At 45.3% G+C, this 24,843-nt stretch overlaps 2 protein-coding genes across 3 annotated transcripts in view; both read right to left on the reverse strand.

Annotated features, from left to right (window-relative positions):
• Window positions 1–5,036, reverse strand: part of Limk2 (LIM domain kinase 2) — a 63,148-nt gene extending 58,112 nt beyond the window's left edge. For both annotated transcript variants that reach the window (XR_007835517.1, XM_051200376.1), the window contains exon 1: window positions 5,006–5,036. Coding sequence is in view for 1 of the 2 variants with exons in the window: in XM_051200376.1 (XP_051056333.1) it covers window positions 5,006–5,021 (16 nt within the window). In the remaining variant the exon portion in view is untranslated. The remainder of the gene's footprint in view (window positions 1–5,005) is intronic.
• Window positions 5,037–10,389: 5,353 nt separating this feature from the next.
• Window positions 10,390–24,843, reverse strand: part of Rnf185 (ring finger protein 185) — a 36,254-nt gene continuing 21,800 nt past the window's right edge. Inside the window, exons 2-7 of the mRNA XM_051200201.1 lie at window positions 23,206–23,426; window positions 20,134–20,152; window positions 17,920–18,032; window positions 16,473–16,527; window positions 13,773–13,890; window positions 10,390–12,529 (exon numbers count right to left, since the gene is read on the reverse strand). Of these exons, the coding sequence (XP_051056158.1) occupies window positions 12,432–12,529; window positions 13,773–13,890; window positions 16,473–16,527; window positions 17,920–18,032; window positions 20,134–20,152; window positions 23,206–23,381 (579 nt within the window). The 5' untranslated portion in view covers window positions 23,382–23,426 and the 3' untranslated portion in view covers window positions 10,390–12,431. The remainder of the gene's footprint in view (window positions 12,530–13,772; window positions 13,891–16,472; window positions 16,528–17,919; window positions 18,033–20,133; window positions 20,153–23,205; window positions 23,427–24,843) is intronic.

Raw genomic sequence — 24,843 nt, forward strand, 5'->3', positions numbered from 1 at the left:
GTCAATGACAGAAATTACTTTGAGTCCTCACTAATGTGCCACAGTGTCCTAGACACTATTGGAGTATGAACCAGCCAGTTAAGAGGTCAGGACCAGCATCACCAGACTCCAAAATCTATGGTGTTGGTTATATTTTAGATTTTCTTTTCTTTTTTTGAGACAGGGTTTCTCTGTGTAACAGCCCTGGTTGTCCCGGAATGTACTTTGTAAGCCAGGCTGGCCTCAATCTCAGAGAGAGCCTCTACCTCTGGAGTTCTGGGATTAAAGGCATGAGCCAATACTGCTTTAGACTTTCTTTTCTGATCCATCAGATTAGAGGAGGAAAGACCTCATCAAATGGAATCTCAGGGTGAAGTTCACTCTAGGGGAAGTAGGTGATGTCTTGTGTTCCAGCTGACAGCGGATGTAAATTGACAAAGGGGCTAATTCCCACTGCTATGTAAGTGCATGCAAGAAGGACTTGTGACTGCTACAGTCCTCACTGAAATGCCAAAGTGATATGACGCAGAGTCAGTCCCTATCCTAGTATGTCTCAAAAACCCTGCCCTCTTCCAGTCTCACTGACCAGAGCCAGCCCTGGCATGGGCCCTGGCATGGGCATCACCAGATTGTGATTGTGAAGGCCCCAATACAGCATCCTAAACATGATGGGTCTTTAGTGAACTAAGGCATCTTGTTGTTGTCTCAGGTCCTAGCCCTGGTGCCTTTGCCCCACATCAAGGGCCATCCAAGTCACCTGCCCTTCCTGTGTCTTGGGACACTGCCTAGAGGCCAGTGCTGTCTTCTCATTGCTACTAATGACACCTCATGTCAGGGACCACTACATCCACGCAGCTTGCTGCCCTGTGCCCGTATCACGACTTCTATGATTCTAAACCTAAAGTGTCTGCTGTGGATTGGAAAACTCCTCAGTCCCTAGCTTGCCACTAAACACTCCATAGTTTACCAAGCCCAAACTTCTGTTTCGTGGTCTCCTAGCTCCCACTCCTTGCTCTCCCACACACGTTAATGTGCCCAAGCCCGCTGAAGGCTGAAGCTCACTGACCTGTGCACGCACTCCGCAGTTTCTTCACTGCTACCGTTTTCATTCCTCTTACATTAAAAAACAGAAAACAGAGGTATTCTCTGGGGCTAAAGCACAGCTCATTGGGGTCATTGGTGGTTAGCATTTGTGATGTTGCCAACACACACACACACACTCTCTCTCTCAACCTCTCTGTCTCCCTCTCTGTCTCACACACACACCACATACACTCTTTCTCCCTTACCCTGTCCCTGACCACGACTGGCAGCCACTCCGTACGTACACTGTCATGTGCACAGCTGCCGACGACCACTGCTCCTCGACCCTTATCTTACTTTCTCTTAAGCATCAGTACTGACAGCAGTCATGATTTAATGTCTCCCCATCATCACCAACTCCACAGAGGAAGGGGCCTGTCATAGCCTGTCTCCTATCTTGTTACCCAGGGTTAAACACATGAACACAACTTTGGACACACAAGCTTTGCAACAACGCATCTTCATTTCCATTTTTTCCCCCTCAGTTACCCTAATCAGGCAGCAAGCTTCTCCAAAGCACAAATCACAGACTATTCATGTCCACAGTTATTTCAGTGTGTGCGCACAAACACGTGCGCCATGTTCGTGTGTCAGGGTGCACAGGTATTTGCCTGAGTGCATATGGGAGGGGTCAACCTTGGGTGTCATTACCCTGGAACCATTCATTTTGGTTTATACTGAGTCTTGTTTACATTTACTTATTAGGAAGAAGGATGTGCACGACACCAATTGCAGAAGTCAGAGGACAACTCACAGAAATTAGCTGGGTTCTGGCGACGAAACTCCCACCTTCAGGCTTGACAGCCATCTCAGTTGGATAGCTTTTTTTTTTTTTTTTGAGACAAAGATTCACCAGGACCTGGGGCTAACCAAATCAGCTAGGGTTCCACCTGTCTCTACCACATCTGGATTTTTATACAGGGCTGGGGATCAAACCCAGGTGCTGATGTTTGCAACACTTCACCAACTGAACTGTCCCCTCAGTCACTCTACAAGTATTTTCTAAGGGTCTGTGTGTTCAGCCCCACATGCCTCCAACATCCTAGCCTCCTACACTAGCCCTGGCTCTGACCCTGGACAAGCCTCAGTTTCTCCAAATGCAAAACAAGGACACTGCACATAATCTCAAATATCTTTCCTGGCTCTGGCATCTGTTAAAATTTGTAAGAGGTAAAACTTGGCCCAGCCCGGTTCCAAAGACATCACAGGCACTCAGTAAATATTTGATTTCCTTGTTGATTCTCCTGTTACACAGGAATGCAAGGTGTCCGAGAATGTAGTCTGAACAGAACAAGTAAGTTCCAAGCCCCACTTCCTTCTCTGACTAGCCAGGCAACCTTATTGTGTTGCTTGTGATACAGGAAAGATGAATGCTAAACCAAGGATAGAAAATAAAGTCTGAGCCTGAGCCCCATTTGTTCAGTCATAAACCTGTGAACAAGTTACTTCAAGCCTTAAGTCTCCTTAACCAAAAAATAAATAAATAAATAAAAATAAAAAAGGAAAAAATAAAGCCACTTTTAGGGCAGAGGATACAGCTCACTAGTAGAGTAATTGTCTAGCACATGCAAGGCCTCAGATTCCATCCCTTCATCTATCAAAAAACAAACAAAAAATACTTGCCACTTCAGCCAGGTTCAGTACACAGAAGTACAGGACCAGCCTAGGAAAGTAACATTGGGTGCTGCCCTTAACAGAAAAATAAGAGAGCACTGGTTGCTCTTGCAGCACCAGAGTTCAATATCCAGGGTCCACATGGTGCTTACATCCATTAGTAACTCCAGTTCATGAGGATCTTCTGGCCTCTGTAGGCACCAGGCATACATGTGATACATGTGTGTACAAGCAAGCATGCATATAAAATAATGCTTTTTAATTAAAAAAAGTAGTTAAAATTAAAACATATTTAAAAGTCACTGAGGATGTAGCTCATGGCAGAGTGCTCAACTAGCTCGCACAAGGCCCAGGATCAATTCATAGCACCACTCACAAATGAAAAACGACTAAACTCTTACACAAATTTCTGAGAGTCAAAGATCAAAGTGAAGACTCTACAGAGGTTAGAAAAAGTCACCAAACTGAGTGTAGTGGTCACACCTTTGATCCCATCACTCAGGAGGAAGAGGCAGACAGATCTAGGACAGCCAGGGCTACACAGAGAAACTCTGCTTCAAAAATAAATAAATAAGAAAAAGTCACTGAAAATCAATTGAGCTGAAGAACTCTAAAAGGACACGTTTTAAAATTTAAAAACAGATTTTATTTATGTATACACTGTCTGTGTGAACATATGCCACGAGATTGCAGGTACCCTTAGAGGACAGAAGATGGTGTTGAGTTCTCTGGGGCTGGAGTAATAGAATTGAGGTCAGTTGGGTATCAGGAACCAAACTCTGGTCCTCTGCAAGAGCAGCATATACTCTTAACCTCTGAGCCACTTCTCCAGCCTCAAAATAAATAAATAAATAAATAAATAAATAAATAAATAAATAAAAGGGTTGTCCTCAAGGATAACTTTGAACTTCTGAGAACTGGGATTGCAGGCATGTACCCTGTGCAGGTCTAAGTAGCGCTGGGGATGAAACCCTGTATTTTACCCATGCTGGGCAAGCTCTCTACCAATTGAACTGCACCCCAATCCTAACTCAATTTGGGGGCGGGGGTTCAGAGACAGGATTCTCCCTGTAACCCTAACCATCCTGAAACCCACTATGTAGACCAAGCTGGCCTAGAACTCACAGAGATCTGATTTCATCTGCCTCTGGAGTGCTGGGATTAAAGGCATATGCCACTAACTCCAGGATTCAATTTTTTTAAAAAAATTATTTATTTAGAGACAGGGTTTTACTCTGTAGTCCAGATTAACCTAGTTAGTACTCCATAGGCAGACCAAGCAATTCTCCTGAATCCACCATCCTAGTGCTGGGATTACAGGTGTGCAACACCACAACCAGCCAGGGAAAAAATAATTCAAGGAAGAGACAGAGGCATTTCCGCTCCGTGCTTTCTTTCTCCAATGAGGACAAAAATCCCATGCTCCCATAGTGAGGAAGTGACCCACTGGCGGCCCAGTCCTTGAATTCAGGATGAAGGAAGTGACTGTCCACCGGCCGAGAGCCAGGAAGTGGAGGCAGCTATCCAGTCCCTCCCCCACCCCTAAAATTCCCCCTTGGCCTTTCTAGAAAACTTTTACAAGTCAACCCTGGTAGATCAGAAACTGAGCCACTCACACAAGTAGCTGGGAAACAGGCGGCAGAAGGCTCCTGGTGCCGCAGGGCAGGAAGCTGCAAAGTGATGCGTGAAGGTGCTGCCGGCCCAACTAAACCAATTCCGAAATAACTTTCACACAACCTTCCCCCTCAGGATGCCCGGCTTTGATCCTGCTGGTTTCCGAGACCAAGAGAGAACTCAACTAGTCCCCTGGGAAGACTTGAAACTGTTCGCCACATGAGGTGGATATCTTTGACCCTCAGGAAGAATGGTCCAACCTTTTCATATCCACAGTACACAACATAAACTCTACACTCACTCCCCTCCAAAATCCCAGCCTCCAAAGACACCTTTGAGAACTTTGGGTCTACAGAAAATCCAGAACTCAGGATAACTTGGAATCTCAAGTCCTGAACCCCGGAAGACCCTAGGCTTTGCATCTTTCAGACTCTCCGACCACAGAGAATGTGGTCGATTAACTTGGAGACCTGGCCCCGCTGCAGCTCCGGGGACCCAGCTCGTGGGAAGCTGCCCCACGCGCAGGCCACTAGGAGCCTCAGTCTGCGGGACAACCCACCCTACTTCCAGAGTCCCAGGACCTCTAAGTCCCGGGGGAGCCGCCACGTTCGGTCCTCCCACCCTGCCTGGCTCCTGTCGAGGATCGCGGATCCAAGAGGATCCAGACAGCCAGAAACCCGTGAGCGGTGGGAAGGACGGCGTGGCCCTTTCTTACCCGCCAGCGCCGCCATGGTTCCGGGCGCGGACACCAGGGGAAGGACCACCCCGTAGCTGCAGCTCAGGTCCGCGCCCGCTTGCGGTTTAGAGAGGTTGTCTCTGCCTCTGCAGCAAGAAGGATGCACCGCCTACGGCGCCTGGGGAGGGTCAAACCGCACCTGGCACCGGGACCCGCCTGCCGGTGCCCCGCCCCGAAGCCCCGCCCACTCAGGTTCCTGCCCCGACGCCCCGCCCCGCCTCGAGCTCCGCCGCGTCTCTGGCGCCCCCTAGCGAGGCATGTCCCTTAGAGGCGTTCGGCTTGGGAGTGACAACACACAAGACTCAGCGTTTGCTGGGCGGTGGTGGCAGAGGCAGGCGGATCTCCGTGAGTTTGTAGGCCAGCCTGGTGTACAAAGCTACACAGAGAAACCCTGTCTCGAAAAATGAATGGAAGAGAGAGAGAGAGATGGAGGGAGGGAGGGAGAAAATGGTTCTGTTCATCAGGTACGGAACATGGGTGGGAATCTCGGGTCTTTTGACTCCCATTGGCAATGTGAACAGCTAAGAGAAACCGCTATTGCATGTCAAAGATTAACAAACAGCACAGTCTGTCTTCCTGCCTTGACTTTTTAGTAGAAGTGGCTGCTAGTGAGGCATTTCTTCTGTGGCGCCTCCGTATAACCCAGTGTGCACACATGCTAAGGAGCTAAGGAGCGCTGTCTGATTCCCTCCTGGAAACCCTCTTGAGCGTTGGCTTCCCTCTGAGGAAATAAGTGATTTATAGGAAACACTATATTCTGTACTAAGTTAATGTGAAAGAATCCACGGGCCTCTTTGACAAGCCACTTCGAGACTAGCAGAGAGGACACAGGATTCCACTCATCCCGCACATGGAGAGGTCCTGCTGTACTTCCCCAACAGAGGAATGGTGAGTCCTCAAGCAACAATCCCTGGCTTTCTTCTTTGTCCCTCTCCTCCACAACCCAGCACCCACATCTGTCCCCCACCCACTTAGGTGTATTGCCTTCCCTTCCCACCCTCTCTCTCTTTCTCAGCCCACTTTCAAAATACCTGCAGTCTCGTATCACAGAGAGCAGGTGTAGCCAACTCCAAATTCCCCCAGGAAAGTCCAGGTAATATAGAGGAAAAAAATGTAAAGGAGAAGCAGCATTCCAATGTGGACCCCAAACCATCCTCACACCATCTGAGAATAACAAGGAAGGTTTGGAGAGCAGGAAGGGTCTGGGCAAAGAGTACATCTACTAGTTTTCTAGAAAGCACCCACTTTGTCGGCCTATTTAGCTAACCATCATACTTAGTATCCAAGACTAGCTCCTACTAGCTCCTATGGGCTGAATCACAATCAAGTCTCTAGACTCTTCAAGATTTGGACCTTGCAACTACCTCAAATTGGTCTTGGTGGCTCACATCTGTGGTCCCAGATACTTGGGAAGCTGAGGCAGGACAGCAGGAGGATAGTTCAGGGTCAGGTTGGGGAATATAGAGGAAATACAGTAGGGAAGACAATGGTTGTCTAGGGGATTGCAGAGTTTGCTCCATGTTGTGAGCAAAGAATTGAGCAGATTAAGGTAATAACAACTTTATACATTCAGGATGGACTAAAGATGGGCACTGACTTAGCTGAGTGTTTCATAGGGATGCTGGACGCTCCCTTATCCCCTATTGGTCCTATCTAGACATCTACCCAGTCCTGTGCCTTCCTCCAGTTTCTCCTCAAAGAGTCTTCTGGGAACAAGAGACTACCATCTAAGGGAGGCTGCCTTAGCTTTCCTTGCCTACTATGTTCCTCCGATCCTGCTTCAAAGCCATGTTACAAAATAAACAAGCAAAGCCCATCCCATTCTGCTGTCCTAAGAGGACTTGTTTGGGCCCACCTGGATTTTGCCATTGTCACCTGTACTGGCTTCAAATCGAGCTAGTCTGACTTCTAGACTTCTTTTTGAGTCATCACCGAAGATAGACAGATTTATCTCCAAAAATGCTTCTATCTTGTTGGTTTCTTGCTTAAAACTGTCACTAGCTCCTCACTGCTTACCAGATAAAACCCAAGTCAGGTTTCATTTCAATCTGCAGCTGCCTGCTGCTCCCCTCAGTCCAGGACTCTTTCCTAAATATATCCTGTTCTTGCATACCAGCTACAATCAGCATCTTTCCATCCGACTCTTCTCAATTCTAAAAACATTTTTTAAAACTTTATTTATTTATTATGTATACCGTATTCTGCCTGCATGTGTGCCTGCAGGCCAGAAGAGGGCACCAGATCCCGTTACAGAAGGTTGTGAACCACTATGTGGTTGCTGGGAATTAAACTCAGAACCTCTGGGAGAGCAGGCAGCGCTCTTAACCACTGAGCCATCTCTCCAGCCCCTAAAAACATTTTTATCATGACATTTTGCAACACTTACGGATTAATTTACATCTGTACTGGGCTATATGATAGCCAGATGTGGTGATTTAAATTAAGATGGGAGGGGGTGCTGGAGAAATGGCCAGGTTAGAAGAATGAACTACTCTTCCAGAGGACCGGAGTTCTGTTCCAGCACTCATGTCAGGCGGTTCACAATCGCCCTGAAAACCCAGTTCTGATGCCTCTCCTGAGCACCAACACACACATATAAATAAAACTAAAATTAAAAAGTTGAAAAAAAAACACAAAGATAGGGAAAATAAAGATAAAATGGAATTCTGGGATAGGATGCAAAAATTAAATTCCTTGGCCTCGAAGTGGTGGTGCAAGCTTTTAATCCTAGCACTTGGGAGGCAGAGACGGGCAGAGCTCTGTGAGTTCAAGGCCAGCCTGGTCTACAGAGTAAGTTCCAGGACAGCCAGGGGCACATAAAGGAACTTTGTCAAAACAAACAAAAAAGTAAAGAAAAAAATTCAGTTTGTTAACTGGCCTCATTTCTTGATCTCCATAGCCACATACGGCCAGTGGTTATTGTGTTGCATGTAGCCAGTATGAAACATTTCCATCATTGCAGAAAGTTTAAGATATGCTCTCCTCTGTGTGTGCACATCTCTAGGTTGAATCTGGTGAAACCATTAGACCTAACAATGGAAAATATATGGGTGAGAGGAATTTCTAAATAAAACTCAACAGGAGTGTTCAGTTCCTCATCATTATGCCACTGGGCTAGCATGACATGGTTTCTCGTGGTAAAGGAGAATCAGCAGTTGAAGGTCAACCCGTGTCCCCTGCCCCAGCAACTTATGAAGCTGATTAGGGTCACAGTTCTAATACACACATATTCTCTCTCCCCTCCCCCCACTCTGTTGTCTGAGATAGGATCTCTCTATATAGTCCTGGATACCATCCCCGAACTCACTATATACATCAGGCTGGACTCAAGCAAGAATTCTGCTCCTGCCGTCACAGTATTGGGATTGGAGCATGTTCCACCTCACCCAGACTACACATACTTCTTCTTCTTCTTCTCTCTCTCTCTCTCTCTCTCTCTCTCTCTCTCTCTCTCTCTCTCTCTCTCTCTCTCTCCTGCCCCCACTCTGTTGTCTGAGATAGGATTCCACTGTGTGGTCCTGGAGCTTACTCTACCGAACAGCTGGCCTCAAACTCAGAGATCCTTCTGCCTTTGTCTCTTCAGTACTGGGATTAAAGAGGAGTACTACCAGCACCAACAGCACCAGCTCCAACGGCAGCTGGCTCACAGTATTTTTATATATATACACAAACAGAACCCTCATACATATAGAATAGAAATTAAAATGCATAGCTCTGAGATGCATATTGAGATAATTAAGAGGTGACATGTGACTGGGATTTGTATCAAGTAGTCTGGGTAGGAGAAAAAGAGGGAGCATGTTAGGGTGAGGTGGATCCAACAGGCCTGGACCTGTGGTGATGGCTACTGGGAGCGGGGTGGCTGGTTGGGATAACACATGATGGCTTTTTGGTTCAGTTCTGTTCTGCATGGGGTTGTGTGTGGTGTAGGAATGTGTATGTCTGTTTTGGTGTGCATGTGCATGTGTACACCAGAGATCAGTATAAGAGGAGGGGTCTTCCGTTACTGCTGTAACATTTGGTGGCACCAGGGACCCTCCTGTCTCTGCCTCCTTGGCAGTAGGAGTACAGAGCCACACCACAAGCTCTTTACAAGGGTTCTGGGGATCCAAACTTGGGTCCTCATGCCCACTGAGTCACCTCTCTAGCCACTGTTTTGTATCTTTTGTTCCCCACTGAAAACAAAAATTCTGATACCATTGGCTCATGCATTCCAGGAGCTCCCTCATGATTTTTCTCTCGATGTTACTTGGGACTGAACCTAGTTTCACTGATATATAGTGCTTTATCACTGAGCTGTATCTTCAGCCTTGTTTCTGCTTTAAGAAATTAAAGTTTTATTTTTTAAAGATTTTTTATGTGTAAGAATTTTTTGCCTACATGTATGCATGCGTATCCTGTATGTGCAGTGTCCTTGGCAGTCACAGAAGGGTGTTAGATCCCCTGAAACCTGAGTTACAGACAGTTGTGAACCAGTGTGTGGCTGCTGGGAACTGAAAACAGGTCCTCTGCAAAAGCAGTCAGCGCTCTTAAGCAATGATCCATCACTCTAGTCCCTAAATTTTTAATTTATTATTGTGTGTGATGCGGCTGGGCAGGTGGGTGGAGCAGGCACAAGACATGGTACATGTGTGGAGCTCAAAGGACAGCTTGTAGGAGTTGGCTCTCTTTTTATCCACGCTGAGTCCCTGAGGTCAAGATCAAGCTGTCAGGCTTGGTGGTGGGTACCTACACCAGGCTTGCCATTTCACCACCTCCAGCCTCAGTCTGCTGAGTAGTTGGGATTATATATAGGCTTGTGCCCATAGGCCTATTCTGAAGTTTCCTTACCTCTGCATTCTCCTGCTATATCCTGGCCCTGTTCAACTTGACCATTCTCAGGTCAAAGCCTAGGTCAAAGGCAGAAATGTGATATTTTTAAAGAGGGTATGACCGGTAGCTTTGGTGTTTTGGAGCCTGAAGCTGAGACAAATTTATAACCTCATCTAGTTCTATTTCATACCACACATTAGTGAGCAATCTCAAGGAGGGCAGACTCTCTGTTCCAGGGACAGGGATTGGCTTGTGGGCCCTCCTGCTCTATACCTGAGCACAGGGAGGCATTTAGACACTGAGTAACCTGTGTTCTCTCTACATGGCACACTCAAGGCAGTGTGGTGTTTGCAGACTTAGGAATTCCATGCATTTGTCAGGACTGGGGCTGCCTGTCTCAGGCAGCTAGATCTCCAGTTCACTCTTGTCATCATTCCTTATCAATGGGTGTTTGAGGACAAAAACTTTACTAGACAGGTACTTTCCAGGGGCCAAACCAGTGTGTCCACTCCCCAGCCACTAACATCCCAAACACAAAGTCCACGCTCACAGCAATGTAAAACCATTTAATTCTAAATCAAATCACTTTCACAACAGTGAAAATCAGTGCTGGTCAAGGTATGCTGCCTTACACATTCCCATTTTCTGACTGTCCTTGTCCATGGGGGTGGAGGAAAGGTGGAGGCTACGGCTGCCCTGGCCATAGGACGAGTGACGAGCCTAAAGGGGGACAGCCTACAAAGGAGAGGGGACTCCCAAGCTGGCTCTCCTGCCTCGGCTGCTGGCAGGCGTGCAGCCCTGTAACGTTCACAACGGGTACGCGGCCGTCACAGCTTTGCTGCCGCCATGCTCCTGGGATGCCTTTGCGAGCACACACCCGGGCCCCTTCCATCTCGCCAGATCCAAAGGCTCGGCCCCACTACTCAGAACTCTTCTTTCAGTTCTTTTGTGTCCGTTGTTTAGGTTTTCCCTCTCTACTTTAGGCTGCACTACACTGAGGGATGGAGCCTACCAACTCTCTCTAAAGCAGAGACACTCCGGGGGCCCTGCGACTGGGGATTTCCATGTCATAAAGGATATTTAAAAACTGTCAGCACACTAAAGTTGGTGGCTTACTCTTACCAGCTGGATTTGCCAAACCACCCTCCTACTCAATACTTCATACTGTATCAATTCAATACTGGCATTGGCAGGTGGGGACCATGCAGTGAGGAGGAGGGCTCTCTCACCATCCTCAAGGTCTAGGGTTCCATAGATTTATGCAGAGCTGCATCTAGAAAAATCAGCAGGCAAGGCAAGAACCTAGTTTCTCGTTATTGCTGGGGCAGTGGGTGCTGGAGAAGTGAACAAAAAAATCTAGCAGAAGTTCATCTTGCTGCCCTGCTGTGGTCTCCAGGAGGAGACATTTCTAAGATGAAGCCTCATAGGCAGAGCAAGAATCATCTGAGCAGGTGAATGAATCATCCTCCTGTCTGGCACCACTCCTCCACAATCAGGTTCAGAGGAAGCAGCTTATGAATTTCAACAACAAATCAATATGCGTAAAGAATAAGGAAGGAAAACCACACTTCATCACTGTGGTCCTTTGCTTTACATATCACCAGGGGTTGCTTGCTCAGGAGCCTCATGTCTCCTTGGGTTCAGCACACATTCAAGGAGTTTTCAGGTAAATCCATCACGCTATACCAACATCATGACCACAAGTGGAATGACAGTCCTGGACTCTTCTAAGAAGCACAATGGTTTCTGAGGATGGTAGTTCTATGTGTAGTGGGCTGACCTGAGAAAGCCTCCAGTTTCTCTGGGCAAGTTCTGAGAGAGGGTTATTCAGGCTTCTACAGCCTCGGGGCAGGGCTCCTTGCTCTGCTGTCCTGCATCAAAGCTCTGAAACAGAGTGGATGGTTCAAATGCAGCAGTGGTCTACAGGAGAAAGCTGATGGGAATTCTGAGCCAAGTGACACCAGGGACAAATGGCCAGGAAACCAGGAGGTCAAGCTGCTTTCTAGGGTCAAGACCCTAGAGGAGGCCCAAAGCCAATCAAAGACCAGAATCTCACAAGGTCACACAGCATCTTCAGCTTCTGCTGCTGCAATTATGATCTCCTTTGCTGAGGAAGGAGAGGACAGGAAGGCAGACAGCACAGCACTGGGATCTGGAAGGGAATCTCTCAGTATAGCGAGTGGAGGTCATTTACCAGGGTATTTAAAAAAGATGAAAGTAAGTTTCCATAAATACCATTTGGTTCATCCCTTCATTTTTGTAATATAAAGTTCTGGTGAAAGAAACTGTTTCTCTCTTCCCCGTGTAGAGCTGGGACCTGCTGAGAAGGCTGCAACAGGGCTTCAAATTGTCACCCATGAGAGGTGAGTCATCACAAGACCTGAGGTTACAGAGGGCGTTTACAGCAGCGGTGAAACTGGGGATTCCTTGCCAACTGGTTTTGAGTTCAAAGCTCTAATGGAGAAGCAAGACTCCTTGATGTGTTTCTGACCCTTGATTCCAGGGGTCAGGATTAAACAAGTCCAACACCAGAAGCAGGTGTGGCATATCACCAGTCCAGAGGTGCTGCTGTAGATGCAACAGGGGTCCTGTATTAGGCGATCAGGAGCCAGAACATGATCACCAGGGCTACAAACAGGAAGAGGCGAGACAGGAACTGCTCATCCACGTACTGGGGTGTCCCAGGGACAGCTAGAGAGACAAGAGGAAGAGACTTTGTCAGAAGGCTGTGTGCATACTGCCCACTGGGACCCGAACTCTTTATTTCCCTTTAAAAACAGAATCCTGCAATAAAAAGACTACCAAACTTCAATAGTAACCAAAACAAAAATAAGTGAACTACTACAATGAGGCCTTGCTCTCCAGTGATCTCAAAAGAGCTGTCCTGTACATGCATGTGAGCCAGCAGACTACTAGGAGCCCCGCAGGGCAGAGACCCTCTTGCCTGTCTTACCTATGCTGCCCATGCATGGTAACACTTGGTAGGCCTCATCTAAAAAGCAGCAGCAGGAGCAAAGCATGGGCCTTTTGAGACCATAAGGGCTCACACATGACCACTGCCACTCTTCTGCCTCTTTGCACACTATTCCAGAGGGCTCTCTGCCTGTCTGTGTGCCTGCTTTTTCCAGAAGAGAACCAGGGCCCAGAAATCATATGGTAAGGTAGAAGTGGACTGAGTGAAAACCTCTGCTCGTTAAGAGTTCTCTGCTCAGACTGTAGAGGAAGGAAACTGACAGGATCTACATCCAGGCTGTGCAAACTGTACCAAACATGACAAAGAAAAACTGTGATCCCTGTCTGGGAATGAACTGAGGGTGAGCCGGTCTGAATGCTGGAACAGGCTAGAAAGCATCAAGTTAGTCGGAAGTTCCTGTTGCCGCTACAGGGATCTGTCTTTCCTTTACAGCAAATCACATCCTGCCCTTTGGGTTCTCCTTCCTCGGAGAAAACAATGTGTGAACAGCAGAGAGACATTGCAGGCAGAAAGAGAGAGCCTTTTCTGGCCCCCTCCGACCTCCTTCCACAGGTCACTTCCGCCCATGGCTCCACCCCCCAATGGGCGTGGTCAGTGCTACAGAAGGACTATCTTACTACAATGCACAGGCTATGACTTGGAATCATTACTGAGAATTTTACCTATAAAGCAACTAACAGCACAGGTACTTGGAGTGCGGATGATGAGCCCCTCAGTTCATTCGTAATATAACATAAAGCATCCCAGTAATATAACATCCCGTAATATAACATAACACATGGCAAGTGCTCAGAGTCGCTGGATGGTGTGGTAATCTGCAAAGAATTTAAGGGAGTTTGCAAAGTCTGATATCCATGTACTGACAATTATCTGTAACTTCTACACTGCTGAATTCCAAGGAGTTCTGAAGCAGGATTATGTTTCTGATGGTTTTTTTTTTTTTTAAGAAATGGGATTTACCTGGAGGAGGCCGACCATCATTTATGTTAAATGCTGTGGCAAATATCCCAAATGGAAATGCTCCAATTCCAAAGGACATCTGAAAGCCACCATCTCCAAATCCAAATCCTTGAAATCCCTGTGGAGAGGAGAAGCAACTAAGAAAAATAGGCAGATTTATCGCACATTTCTCAAACAATGTCTTACATCATAGCGTGTGGCACCCATGTTTCTTCTTGGGCCTCTGCCATAAACTAGGGCCTCAGCTCTTCCTCCCATCCAGGCTCCCGAGCATAGGAGCATTAGCGGCACCTCCTCCCAGGGTTCCATATTAGCCAGGAAAATTTCCAACATGATATTCATAATACACTACTGGCAATTAGTGCCATACCCAAATGCAAAGGAACAGCGCAAACTATATACTATAAGCAATAACAAAAAAGATGGAACTTCGACTGGTCAATAATATCAGTCAAACAAAATCTTGTAAAATGTCTCCAAGGACCCTGGTGCTCATTTATGCAACAAGGCAGACTTAAAGGGTCAAACTTCTTAAACACCCATAGATGACAATATGAGTATGTTGTCAAGATATGGGTTAGCATTCCCCTAAAACCTTCAGATGCTGTGGATGTAGCTGAGGTCACCAAGTCCTGGATTTAATCAAAGCACTGCATAAGTCTGGCATGGTGGCACACACCTATCATCACAGCACTCACAAAGTAAACACAGGAGGATCAGAAATTCCAGGTCATCCTCAGCTACATATTGACTTCAAAGCCGGATCTTGCCTTAAAAAAGTTATTTTAAGCTAAGTGGTGGTAGCTGGATAATTCCTTATCAGCATGGTCTATGTAACAAGACTATTCCCCCCAAAACAGAAACAAAACACAAAATAAAGCAAACTACATACACAGAAAATTTCCATGTCGCATAAAAATTTAAATATTTAGAAAAATTTTTAATTTTTTTCTGATCAACATAGTGACTTTGGAGGCTGTCCTGAAACTACCTCTTGTAGACCAGGCTGGTCTAGAACTCAGAGAGATCCGCCTGCCTCTGCCTCCTGAGTGCTGGGATTAAAGGCATGTGCCACTACTGCCAGGCTAATATACATTTTTAACTGATTTTCTGAGACAGTTTCATATTCTCAGACTGGCCCTGAACTCACTAAGTAGCTGCAGTGGTATGAATGAGAATGGCCCCTATAGATTCATATTTGAATGGTTTGGTCCCTAGTTGGTGGAACTGTTTGTCAAGGATTAGGAGGTGTGGCCTTGTTAGAAGAGATGTGTTACTGGGGCTGGGCTTTGAGGTTTCAAAAGACTGAGGCATTTCCAGGCAGCTCTCTGCTTCCTGCTTATAAATAAGGATGTTAAACTCACAGGTACTGCTCCAACACAATGCTTGACTGACTGCTACTATGCTCCTGGCCATGATCTACATTCCCAGCCTCCATTTATATTTTTAACAAGAAACTGTTGTTGGGAAAAAAAAAAGACTAATATTTCATTTAAATGCAAATGTTTTGAGCCAATAATTCTAAGAATTTATCATAATAAAATAATTGTGGTTCTACAAAAAAACTTTGTAATTTACCTGAGTATGTTTAAGACAGCAGATAGTAGGTAAGTGTCCCATAATATAATACATGCTATTGCATTAGGTCTATACAACTGAGCATCAGCTGTTAAATGTTGTGACTACAGGTCTCAGTAACATTTTAAATTGCACTGCTGAAATTCCAATTCTCATGAGTGCATTCCATGAGGGCAGAGACCATTTTCTAAGTTTGTTGATAAGTTACCACTGCCAAAATAGTGACCAGAGCACATTAAGGAACCTAGTATCTGTACAATAGATAAAATTTAAAAAATTACAAAATAAGAACCACATATTATAAAAACAAAAACAAAACCCAAAAAACAGGAGGCTGGAGAGATGGCTCAGTGGTTTTACAGCACTGACTGTCCTTCTAGAGGTCCTGGGTTTGAATCCCAGCACCCACATGGTAGCTCAGAACTGACTGTAATTCCAGTTCCAGATGATCTGGAATCCTCACACAGATGTACTTGCAGGCAAAACACCTGCACATAAAATAAGTAAGCCAGGCATGGTGACTTATGTCTATAACAACAGTACTAGGAGACTGAGGCAGGAAGCTCATTCATTCCAGGATCAGTCTGGGCTACACAGTGGAAGTCTATCTAAAAAATCCAAGAAATCAGGCTGGTAAGACAATCAGGTGGTAAAGGGGAATACCATGAAGACTGATAACTATCTCCAGAGCCCATGATGGAAGGAGGGGATCAACTCCCCAAAGCTGTCCTCTCACCTCTATAAATATGCCCCCATATACACACAACAATAATAAAAGTAAAAGTTAAATTTAATAATCTAAGAATATGTAGATGTACCATCAATAAACATACATATATCAATCAACAAACATATACATGCACACACACATGCATGCACACACATATAGCATACATACACACAGTAAAGGAAGATGAGAAAATGGGCCCAAATGCTCCCAGTGGTTATCTCTGGATGAGTGGTCTAGGATTTCTCCCTGCTTGCCTCCTTTCTGTACTTTATAAATCTTCCTTTAGAATTTTCCTCCTTGTTTTAGAACAAGGAAAAAAACTGCAAAGCCAATAGGAAAGTTTTAAAAGTCACAGGCACACTTCTAGAAGCTTCTCCTAGAATGTTCCTCACCCCTCTATTTTCGGGCTCCGGCCTCTGGCCTTGAGGACGAGGAGGAGTCTTCTCTCTGAAAAGAAATTGTACAAAGTAAGGCCATTACAAACTATTGTGAGTTGTTCTCTATGAGGACTAACCAACAGGGTTTGGGCCATTTTCCTATTCAACACATAAAATTGCTGGGCTAGGCAGTAGTAGTGCACACCTGTAATCCCAGTACTCAGTAGACAGAGGCAGGGGATCTTCTGAGTTTGGGGCCAGCCTGGTCTATAGAGAAACGGCCAGAGCTACACGGAGAAACCGTTTCAAAAAACCAACCAACCAACCAACCAAACAAACAAACAAAAAACTCGATGGCTTAATCAAGTGCTGGTTTAACTCCACTCTACTTCAAACCAGGAAAATCAGCTTGTTCTGAGAAAGCCATCAGATTGCACAGCCTATCCTTGCAACAGAGATCTTGACTCGGGTTGTCTTCCTTGGGACTGCTTGATATGAGCTCAATGGTGCTAGAGATCCCAAGCCAGACTAAAACAAGGGATGGATTGTCAGCTGAGAGGACTAGGGTTCGAGGTCTCTCTTATCTCCCCCTATTAACTTCAGTTTGGCTTGCTGGGTTAGTACCTCATGCTATCTTTTACTTTTGCCTCTAGTCCTCAGACCCTCCTACCACTCATCTAAATAGCACTGGGTAGGATGCAACCAATACTACGGTGGTGACAGATCCCACTAGAGTGGTGATAATTTCTGGAAAGGCACAATCAATCACAATATAGGGTGGTGTGTGTGATGGAAACAGGTGAGGACAATTCATATGGAGATCACTTCAAGGAGGGAACTTTAAGGTTTTCATAAAATATGGGCAGGAATCAAGAAAAGGCTGCAGGATATAGGGTGGCAGTTACAGTAGAACCAGGGATAGTAGAAGACACAGAGCAAAAACAAGTGTGACAAATTTGATAGAACAAACTTTAAGAGAAGTTCAGTATGTCTAATAGATGTGGAGTTGGGTGAAATGTTAGAAAAATTAAGGTATTCTTCTGGAAAGGTACAGATGCCAGACCAAGAGGGCTACCTACATTTCTGAAATCCCAACCCCCAAAAGCCATCCAGACTTCCTGGTCCCTGTCTCCCTAGAGTTACATTCACTGGTGCTACAACCCCATTAGGCACACTCCTGCCTCCCAGTGTTTCACAACACTCTGCACACTTGTTTTATGATGTCCTGAACACTGCAGGGTACCAGGCAACTGGTTGCCCGCTGGCAGATGACACTAAGCAGCTATCTAACACAGGCCAGCACATGGCAGCTTGGCTCCTCTCCTCTCTCAAGCCCCACTCTTCTCAGGCGACTCTCATCTTGACCAAATGCCTCAAAATCAAGCAGCCAAGAGTTAGAGTTAAATGGATGAGAATCCATATCCAAGTGGGAAGTGGGTATCAGATACAGTCAAGGCTTTACCTGGGATCCTGTTGCCCGGTGCTGCCCCTGCCATAGAGTGGGATGACCTTGTCCCGGCTGATTCCAGCTTTGCAAACTGGACACACTTGTCTGTTAGGTCTGGTCTCCAACCACTGCAGGTGAGAGAAAAACACAATGGTCCAAAGCTGCCCCACCTTCGGTGTGTGAATGTGGAGTCAGAGAATTTAAATGGGAAAGGGCAGCTGGAGTAGCCTGAGTTGGGAATCTTTAGGAACCAGACAGAGTCTGATCTCTGTTCCTAGCATCGAAAAATATTTACTAGGGATAAAAACCAAAATTGCCTTTAAGTATCAATAATGAAACAAGCTCTTGTCTGAAACTTTCTGGCACTGTGAGCAGTACAGAAGAAGGTGCAAACCTGAGGCCTCCCGGGAGGCTCCTGGGATGAACAGAACTTACATTCAGACTCAATCTTATCTCATTTTTCTTAAAAAAAAAAAAAAAAAAAAAACCTTATTTTTAATTATGTATGTGTCAGTGGAGGGTGGGAACATGTGAAAACAAATGTGAGCATGCTCTGAGAGATCTGAAGCTGGAATTACAGGTAGTTGTGAATATGGGTACTAGGAACTGCACTTGGGCCCCCTGGAAGAGCAATATGTGCTCTTAATTGCTGAGGCATCTCTCCATCTCCAATTTCTCATCTTTACAGCATATCCCCAATGGTGTAACCTGACATCAGCACAGGGATAGATTTTGCTTATTATCTAAACTTTATTAATGTTTTATATTAAAACATTTTAAAATTCTTTTTAAACTCAATTTTTATTTTATGTTTATTGTTTTGCTTGCATGTGTGTCTGTGTGAAGGTGTCAGGAGCCCTGGAACTGGAGTACAGATAGGAGTAAGCTACCATGTGGGTGCTGGGAAATTGAAGAGCAGCCAGTTTCTTATAAATGAGCAAAAGATTACTTTAAAAATGTTATAGTTATATTTTTTTCCTTTTCTTTTTGAGGCAGTCCCATGTATTTGAATTCTTAATCATCATGCTTCCTAAGTACTGGGATTATAGGAGTATGTCACCACACCTAACTTGTGACCTCTTTCTGGGCAGTGGATGTTTTCTTATGTATATTTTCTCAGCCTTTATTTATTTTTAGCACTAGGGATTAAACTCAGAGCCTTGAACATAATAAGTATACACACTATGGATGAACTATGCTCCAACCCTTCAGTATTATTTTAGGACATAAACTGCATCTCTAGACATGAAGAGATAAAGCTCATTATATGAGTATGAGCCAAAGACGCAGGGATACAAGAATAGCAGCATCTCTTGATTTTATATCCTACATTTCCCACCTGTCTATGGCTCCAAAACTTAAGTTACATGATCTCTCAGCACTCACACTAACATGTTCTGCTATTCTTCCAGGTTCAACTGGGTCTGAATGCTCATCCCTAGCTCCCTCTTCTTTCTACTATGAGGACACGAAGCAGTTTAGTGTCTGTCCACCTTCTACATCCCTCTCACCACCCAGAAGTGTGCTGTACTTAGGACACCATGGAGATGGTTACCTGGTTGTGACTGATCATAATCAGTTGCTAATGCCAAGCACAGTTCTTGTGAACACTAACTGTTTCCATAATAAATTAAAACAAGGAAGACAGACTTTCCTCTTCTGCAAAAGCTATCTGTTGTCACCAAAAAAGTTTACTTCTTCTGTTCTTAATGATTTCAAGATCTTTTAGAAAGAGAGGTGTACTGATATGAAAGGAGCTAGAAGTTATCTTTTATAAATATAAAAGCTCAGAAACAAAAAATGATCTAACAGCTGAGGATGTTAGCAGATCAACTGCTTAACATAAGACCGCATGAAGTGGACACTGTGGTGCAAGCCTGTGACTCCAGCACTTTGGGGCAGGAGAATTTCAGTTATCCTCAACAGAAAACAAAACAAAGGCCTTAATATTATCAAACTCAACTCATTTGCAAAGAGTCACTGAGACACAGAAAGTGGTGGTCAGCCAAGGCCTTAATGGCTAGTCTGTTGTTGGCAAAATCAGGAACAACTCAGGAATGAAATGACTTCCTATTATACCAAATATCTGTCAGTGGGCAGGTATATAAAAAGGGCAACTGAGCCCAGAAGCAAGGGAGATTGCAGCTTCTGACAGTAGTCCCTTGAGATGAGGGATGCCTTGTGCAATTCTAGCTGATGAAAGACAAAGTAAAATGAAGTACATCTTACCTGATGCAAACACGGCCAACTACCAGAGTCCCCAGGGCGGCCAATCATCAGCAAGGAAGTAAAAGAAGGAGAAAAATGCTTTCATTAGCAGAGATACTCCATGAGTAGGGAAGGACATCAGAATGGGGTGACTGGGGTGCTATAACCCCAGTGAGGCTTCACAGGGATCACTGGCATCACAGATAGGGAAGGGGGGGGGGGGAGGAACAGGAGTTCAAGATCATCCTCAACCACACAGTGGGAAGGGACACAGTCTAGGCTACAGGAGAACCTGTCTTAGAGCAACAAAATGAAAAGAACAAAACAGGTAAGAAAAGGCTAAACCCACAGGGGGGAAAAATGAGAGAGTAAAGACTCCAGTCTCCATCCTAAACCCTACTACAAAAGCAGACTCCCATGGCCCAGACCACCCAGGCACAACTTATCCACAGGTTAGTCTTGGAGAGATTACAGGCCCTGAAGGAATCCAACAAAAGTCAGGTATTCTCTACAGGAAAAGTCACCACTGTCATGTACCACATGATAATATGAACACACACATACACTCGAAATTTGCATCAATGTCAGCAGGTTCACAGCCTCCTCGGACTCATAAGCAATAATGAATTCTCTGTTATTTCATATCAGGGCCATGGCAGGAAGTGGTTTAAAAGTCCAGGCCTACTTTAAACATCTTTGTAATGGAAAGGATAGAGAAGCTACTCGGAAAAGAGGGTTACCTCCATCTTATAGAGCTGCTACCCAACACTGCTTTTCTTTCTTTCTTTCTTTTTAAAAAATTATTTCTTTATTTAAATTCAGGGTCTTACCACATAGCCCAGACTGGCTTCAGACTCATTATCCTCTGCTTTGACTTCAGGGCACTAGATTTATTTTATTTATTCATTTTCATGTGTATGAGTATTTGCGCTTACATGCATGTTATGGACCACATGTGTATACTAGGTGCCCACAGAAGTCATAGGCTGTTGGATTCCCCTGAAAATGAAGTAACAGATGGTGGTGAGCCACCATGTGGGTTCTGAGAATCAAAATTGAGTCCTCTGGAAGAGCACCTAGTGCCCTTAACCACTGAGTCACCCCCTCAGCTCCCTTTAGGGTGTTAGGATTACAGATATGTACCATACCCCTGATTCCAGTCTCTGTCTCTTTTTGGGAAGGGGCAGTTTTGAGACGGGGTTTCCCTGTATTGCTTTGGAGCTCGTCCTAGAATTCACTCTGTAGACCAGGCTGGCTTGAACTCACAGAGATCTGCCTGCCTCTGCTTCCTGAGTGCTGGGATTAAAGGCGTGCGCCACCATTGCGCAGCTCAGTGTCTCACTTTTTAAAGGAGGAAGCCAAGGAAAAGAACATGTAATTTACATCAGGATAAAAACTCTCTCCTGCCTTTTCAATACACAGCACCGCCTAAAAAACATGACATAATATTGAGGGAAAATTCCTGATTTTTAGTATTTCTTTCTTTCACAGTAATAAAGTTAGTCTCTCACACATCACGTTCCTTTTCTAGATGAATAAAACTGTGGCCTAAGAAGACAATGCTTCTCTCAATTCCTGAATGAGGCCAGATTCACAAACAAATGCCGTTTCCTAGCTATAAGAGCTGCCTCATCTCTGAATCCATACCCTCTGTAGAGGGCACCTCAAATCACAACAGCACTGTCTTAGAGCTCCCTTAAATATTATAGGGAGTAGTGTAGGTAAGTGACCTTCAGGGCAAAGGCTAGGGTTATACTAAAGGCAGATTCCAGAGGCAGGGGCAAAGGAGTGCTAGAATTAAAGGTCAGTCTGGTCTATATAATGACCCTGTCTCAAACACAAACACTGAACAGAACCATGTATGAAGCAACTACTGTGTGTCAAGAGAGTGGCCGAGTTGGTTTTTATTTTTTTTCTTGTCATTGGATGGTCACCAGGAGACATAACCATTACAGAAAAGAGGGAAGTGGTGGGCAGAGAAGAAACAGATTTGCCTAAAGACACTGCAGTCTGGACGAATCTGCTTCATCTTCAAATATGTCCTTTCTGATGGTATTCTGCCTCTTATTTTGGTCTATCTATACAAAACAAAGCAAAAATCTCAAAAACAATAAAGAATAACCTCTGCTCTATTCTAATTCACCAATACATTTACCTTTTATATTGCTGAGAATTTAAACTCCCCCAAATATTGCTTTCTTCACCATATTCCTGCACAAAAATATTAATCAGCCCCATATCCCCTACGTTTGATAATGTGGTTCACCCCTCCACAACCACTCTTGTTTCCTAACAAACCCAATCCCCACCCAGGGTTCTGCTGAGAGAAGGGCAATAGCCTCAGGGACTCAGACATGGACAGGACACATGTCTATCCCTAGGGATCACACCCCTCATCTTATTCGCCATTATTTCCCCTCTACTTTGAAGATTTCTTCCTACCCTTCAAAGTTTAGCTCAACATCTCAATAAAACAAAACAAAACAAACAACAACAACAAAAACTACTGCTCAACATTCACCTAAGTTCTCAGAGACAGCAGGGACTTCCATAAGCAATGAGGCTAAAAGGACACTGACCTCGCTGCTTCATTTCACAACACACACATTAAACATAGAACAATTACTTATAATCATTGCTAGCACACATGCTATGTGCTTTTTTGACATTTACTATTTTGGGCTCACTCACTTCATACTCATAAATGAGCCTGTAAACGAGGCAGAGTGCATGCAGGCACCCTGTCTAAGGTCATCCAGTAGGGAGTGGCAGAGTCAGGACTGAAGAGGGGGAGGCTGGCTGCACAACTCTTGCTCAAAACCACTGTGCAACACTGTCTGTGGGCTCAGCACAGCGAGCGGCAGTAATGCTCACTAAGTGGGGTTACTCCTGGAGAGACAGGAAGACAACTAGGACGGGAACAGGATTTGCCCACCCTGACCTTCAGCAGTAGAGCTGTGATGGAGGCTGAGGCTTCTTGTCCCTTGGGTCTGAGTGTATGAGGACTCAGTGTGAGTGAGACGTCTATCTGCCCAGGGCCATGGCTGTCAGACTGGGTAGGCTGTCTACAGAGATGGCAGGAGGGGTACTCACCAGAAGAGGTGGCCACACAGGCTGATGACAGCATCCTTGGCAGTGTCCAGGCATATGTTGCACTCAAAGGTACTGTCCTGCCCTCCACTTTCACCAGGGCCATTGCTGCTGCCACTAGGCCCACCTGCACTGGAATTCTCGGTGGACGTAGAGGCCGAGGGCCCCTTACTCGCCATTATTGACTGTCAGCAAAGATTTCAGTGAAGATTCTCAAGACAATCCTGGAAGGCAGAAAGCACTTGATTGTTCCTTGCTGCAGCCTACTTCCCACAACGTCCGGGCCAGCACCTCCATCTTTTCTCAGCTCCAAACAATAATCGTGACTGAATTTGAGAGCAGGTCTCCCAGAGGGCTGCAGGGACAGTAGTTGTGGGGCTATGCGCTTCTCACGAGTTACTCATGAACATGGCCCAAAACACACCTCATAAAACAAAACACAAACTGTAATACTGAGCAGCCTCTGGAAGGTTCTCAACAAAGCCCCCACCCCCATCTTTATTTATATTTTCCTCTATTAACCACCCCAGTCGATAAATATATGCTCCAATAAATATTAAGTTGAACTGTCAAGCTACTTTTAATTTTGGACAACTTTTATGTTGATCAGAACAGACTCCACTCAAGACTATAATTGGTATATAACAGCATAAAGAAATTCCTGTAACTGTGAAAGATTAGGAAGCTTGGAGGAGCCAGGTGATGATTTTTGACACTTTCTGCCAGATGTAATACCACTTACCTTATTTTGTCTAAATTTATCAACACACTTAAAGGGGAAGTTATGTCAGTGAAGGTAAAGTTGTCTTTCCCACACCACCCAAGGTCATCTGGCACACTCATGCTCTGGGCAATCCTGATCACTTCAGGGAACATCAGACTGAGTTATCTGGCTACCTGACTAGCCGGGGTTTGAGACCAGGATTCATGGCACACTATTTGTTTGCAAACCATCACATCACCATAGACAAAGCTGGTCACTAATAGCCCGGGGAAACTTATCACTGTTGACTACCAAGTCCAAATCAAAGAAAGTAGGGAAAGACAAATGAGACCCACACAAAGGATACCCGGGGGGTGGGGTGGGGGGGGTGGGGGGGGGCTCTGGTTCTGTCAGGAGCCTCATCCGGCTGCCCTCATTATCTCATAAATTAGAAGCCGGTGATTACCACAGTCAGAGAACTGAAACTTAGACTCAGCCCAGCCCTGCAGCTCCCTAGGATCCACACTTTTTCCTGCTGTGCTTTTCTCATCTGTAAAACGAGGACTCACCACGGGGTACTTGAAGACCACCTTGATTTCAGCTTCCAAAGTTAAGAAAAGATGAAATTCCAAAAGCTGGTTTTCTCAGAGCAAGAAACCTTCTACTTCTTCACAGGGCAGACTTAGAGCTTGGGGCTCAGGAATCTCTCACTACAACAGCAGCTTAGCGACTTGAGCAGAGAGAGAGGCCGGCTCGCCAATACTTTTTCACTCAGTTACATCATTTTACATGATGTCCCAGAAGGGCAGCTGCCTTCTGACGGCAGCAGTCTCGCTAGCCTCAGTTCCAAGACCTTCTCCATGGTGGAACACTTCCTCCCTTCTATAACTGTGTGTGTGGGGGGGTGGGGGGGAATAAATGCAGGCCTTCACACATGC

The sequence above is a fragment of the Phodopus roborovskii genome, unplaced genomic scaffold (assembly GCF_943737965.1).
Source record: "Phodopus roborovskii unplaced genomic scaffold, PHOROB, whole genome shotgun sequence".
In the NCBI taxonomy this organism is placed as follows: Eukaryota; Metazoa; Chordata; class Mammalia; order Rodentia; family Cricetidae; genus Phodopus; species Phodopus roborovskii.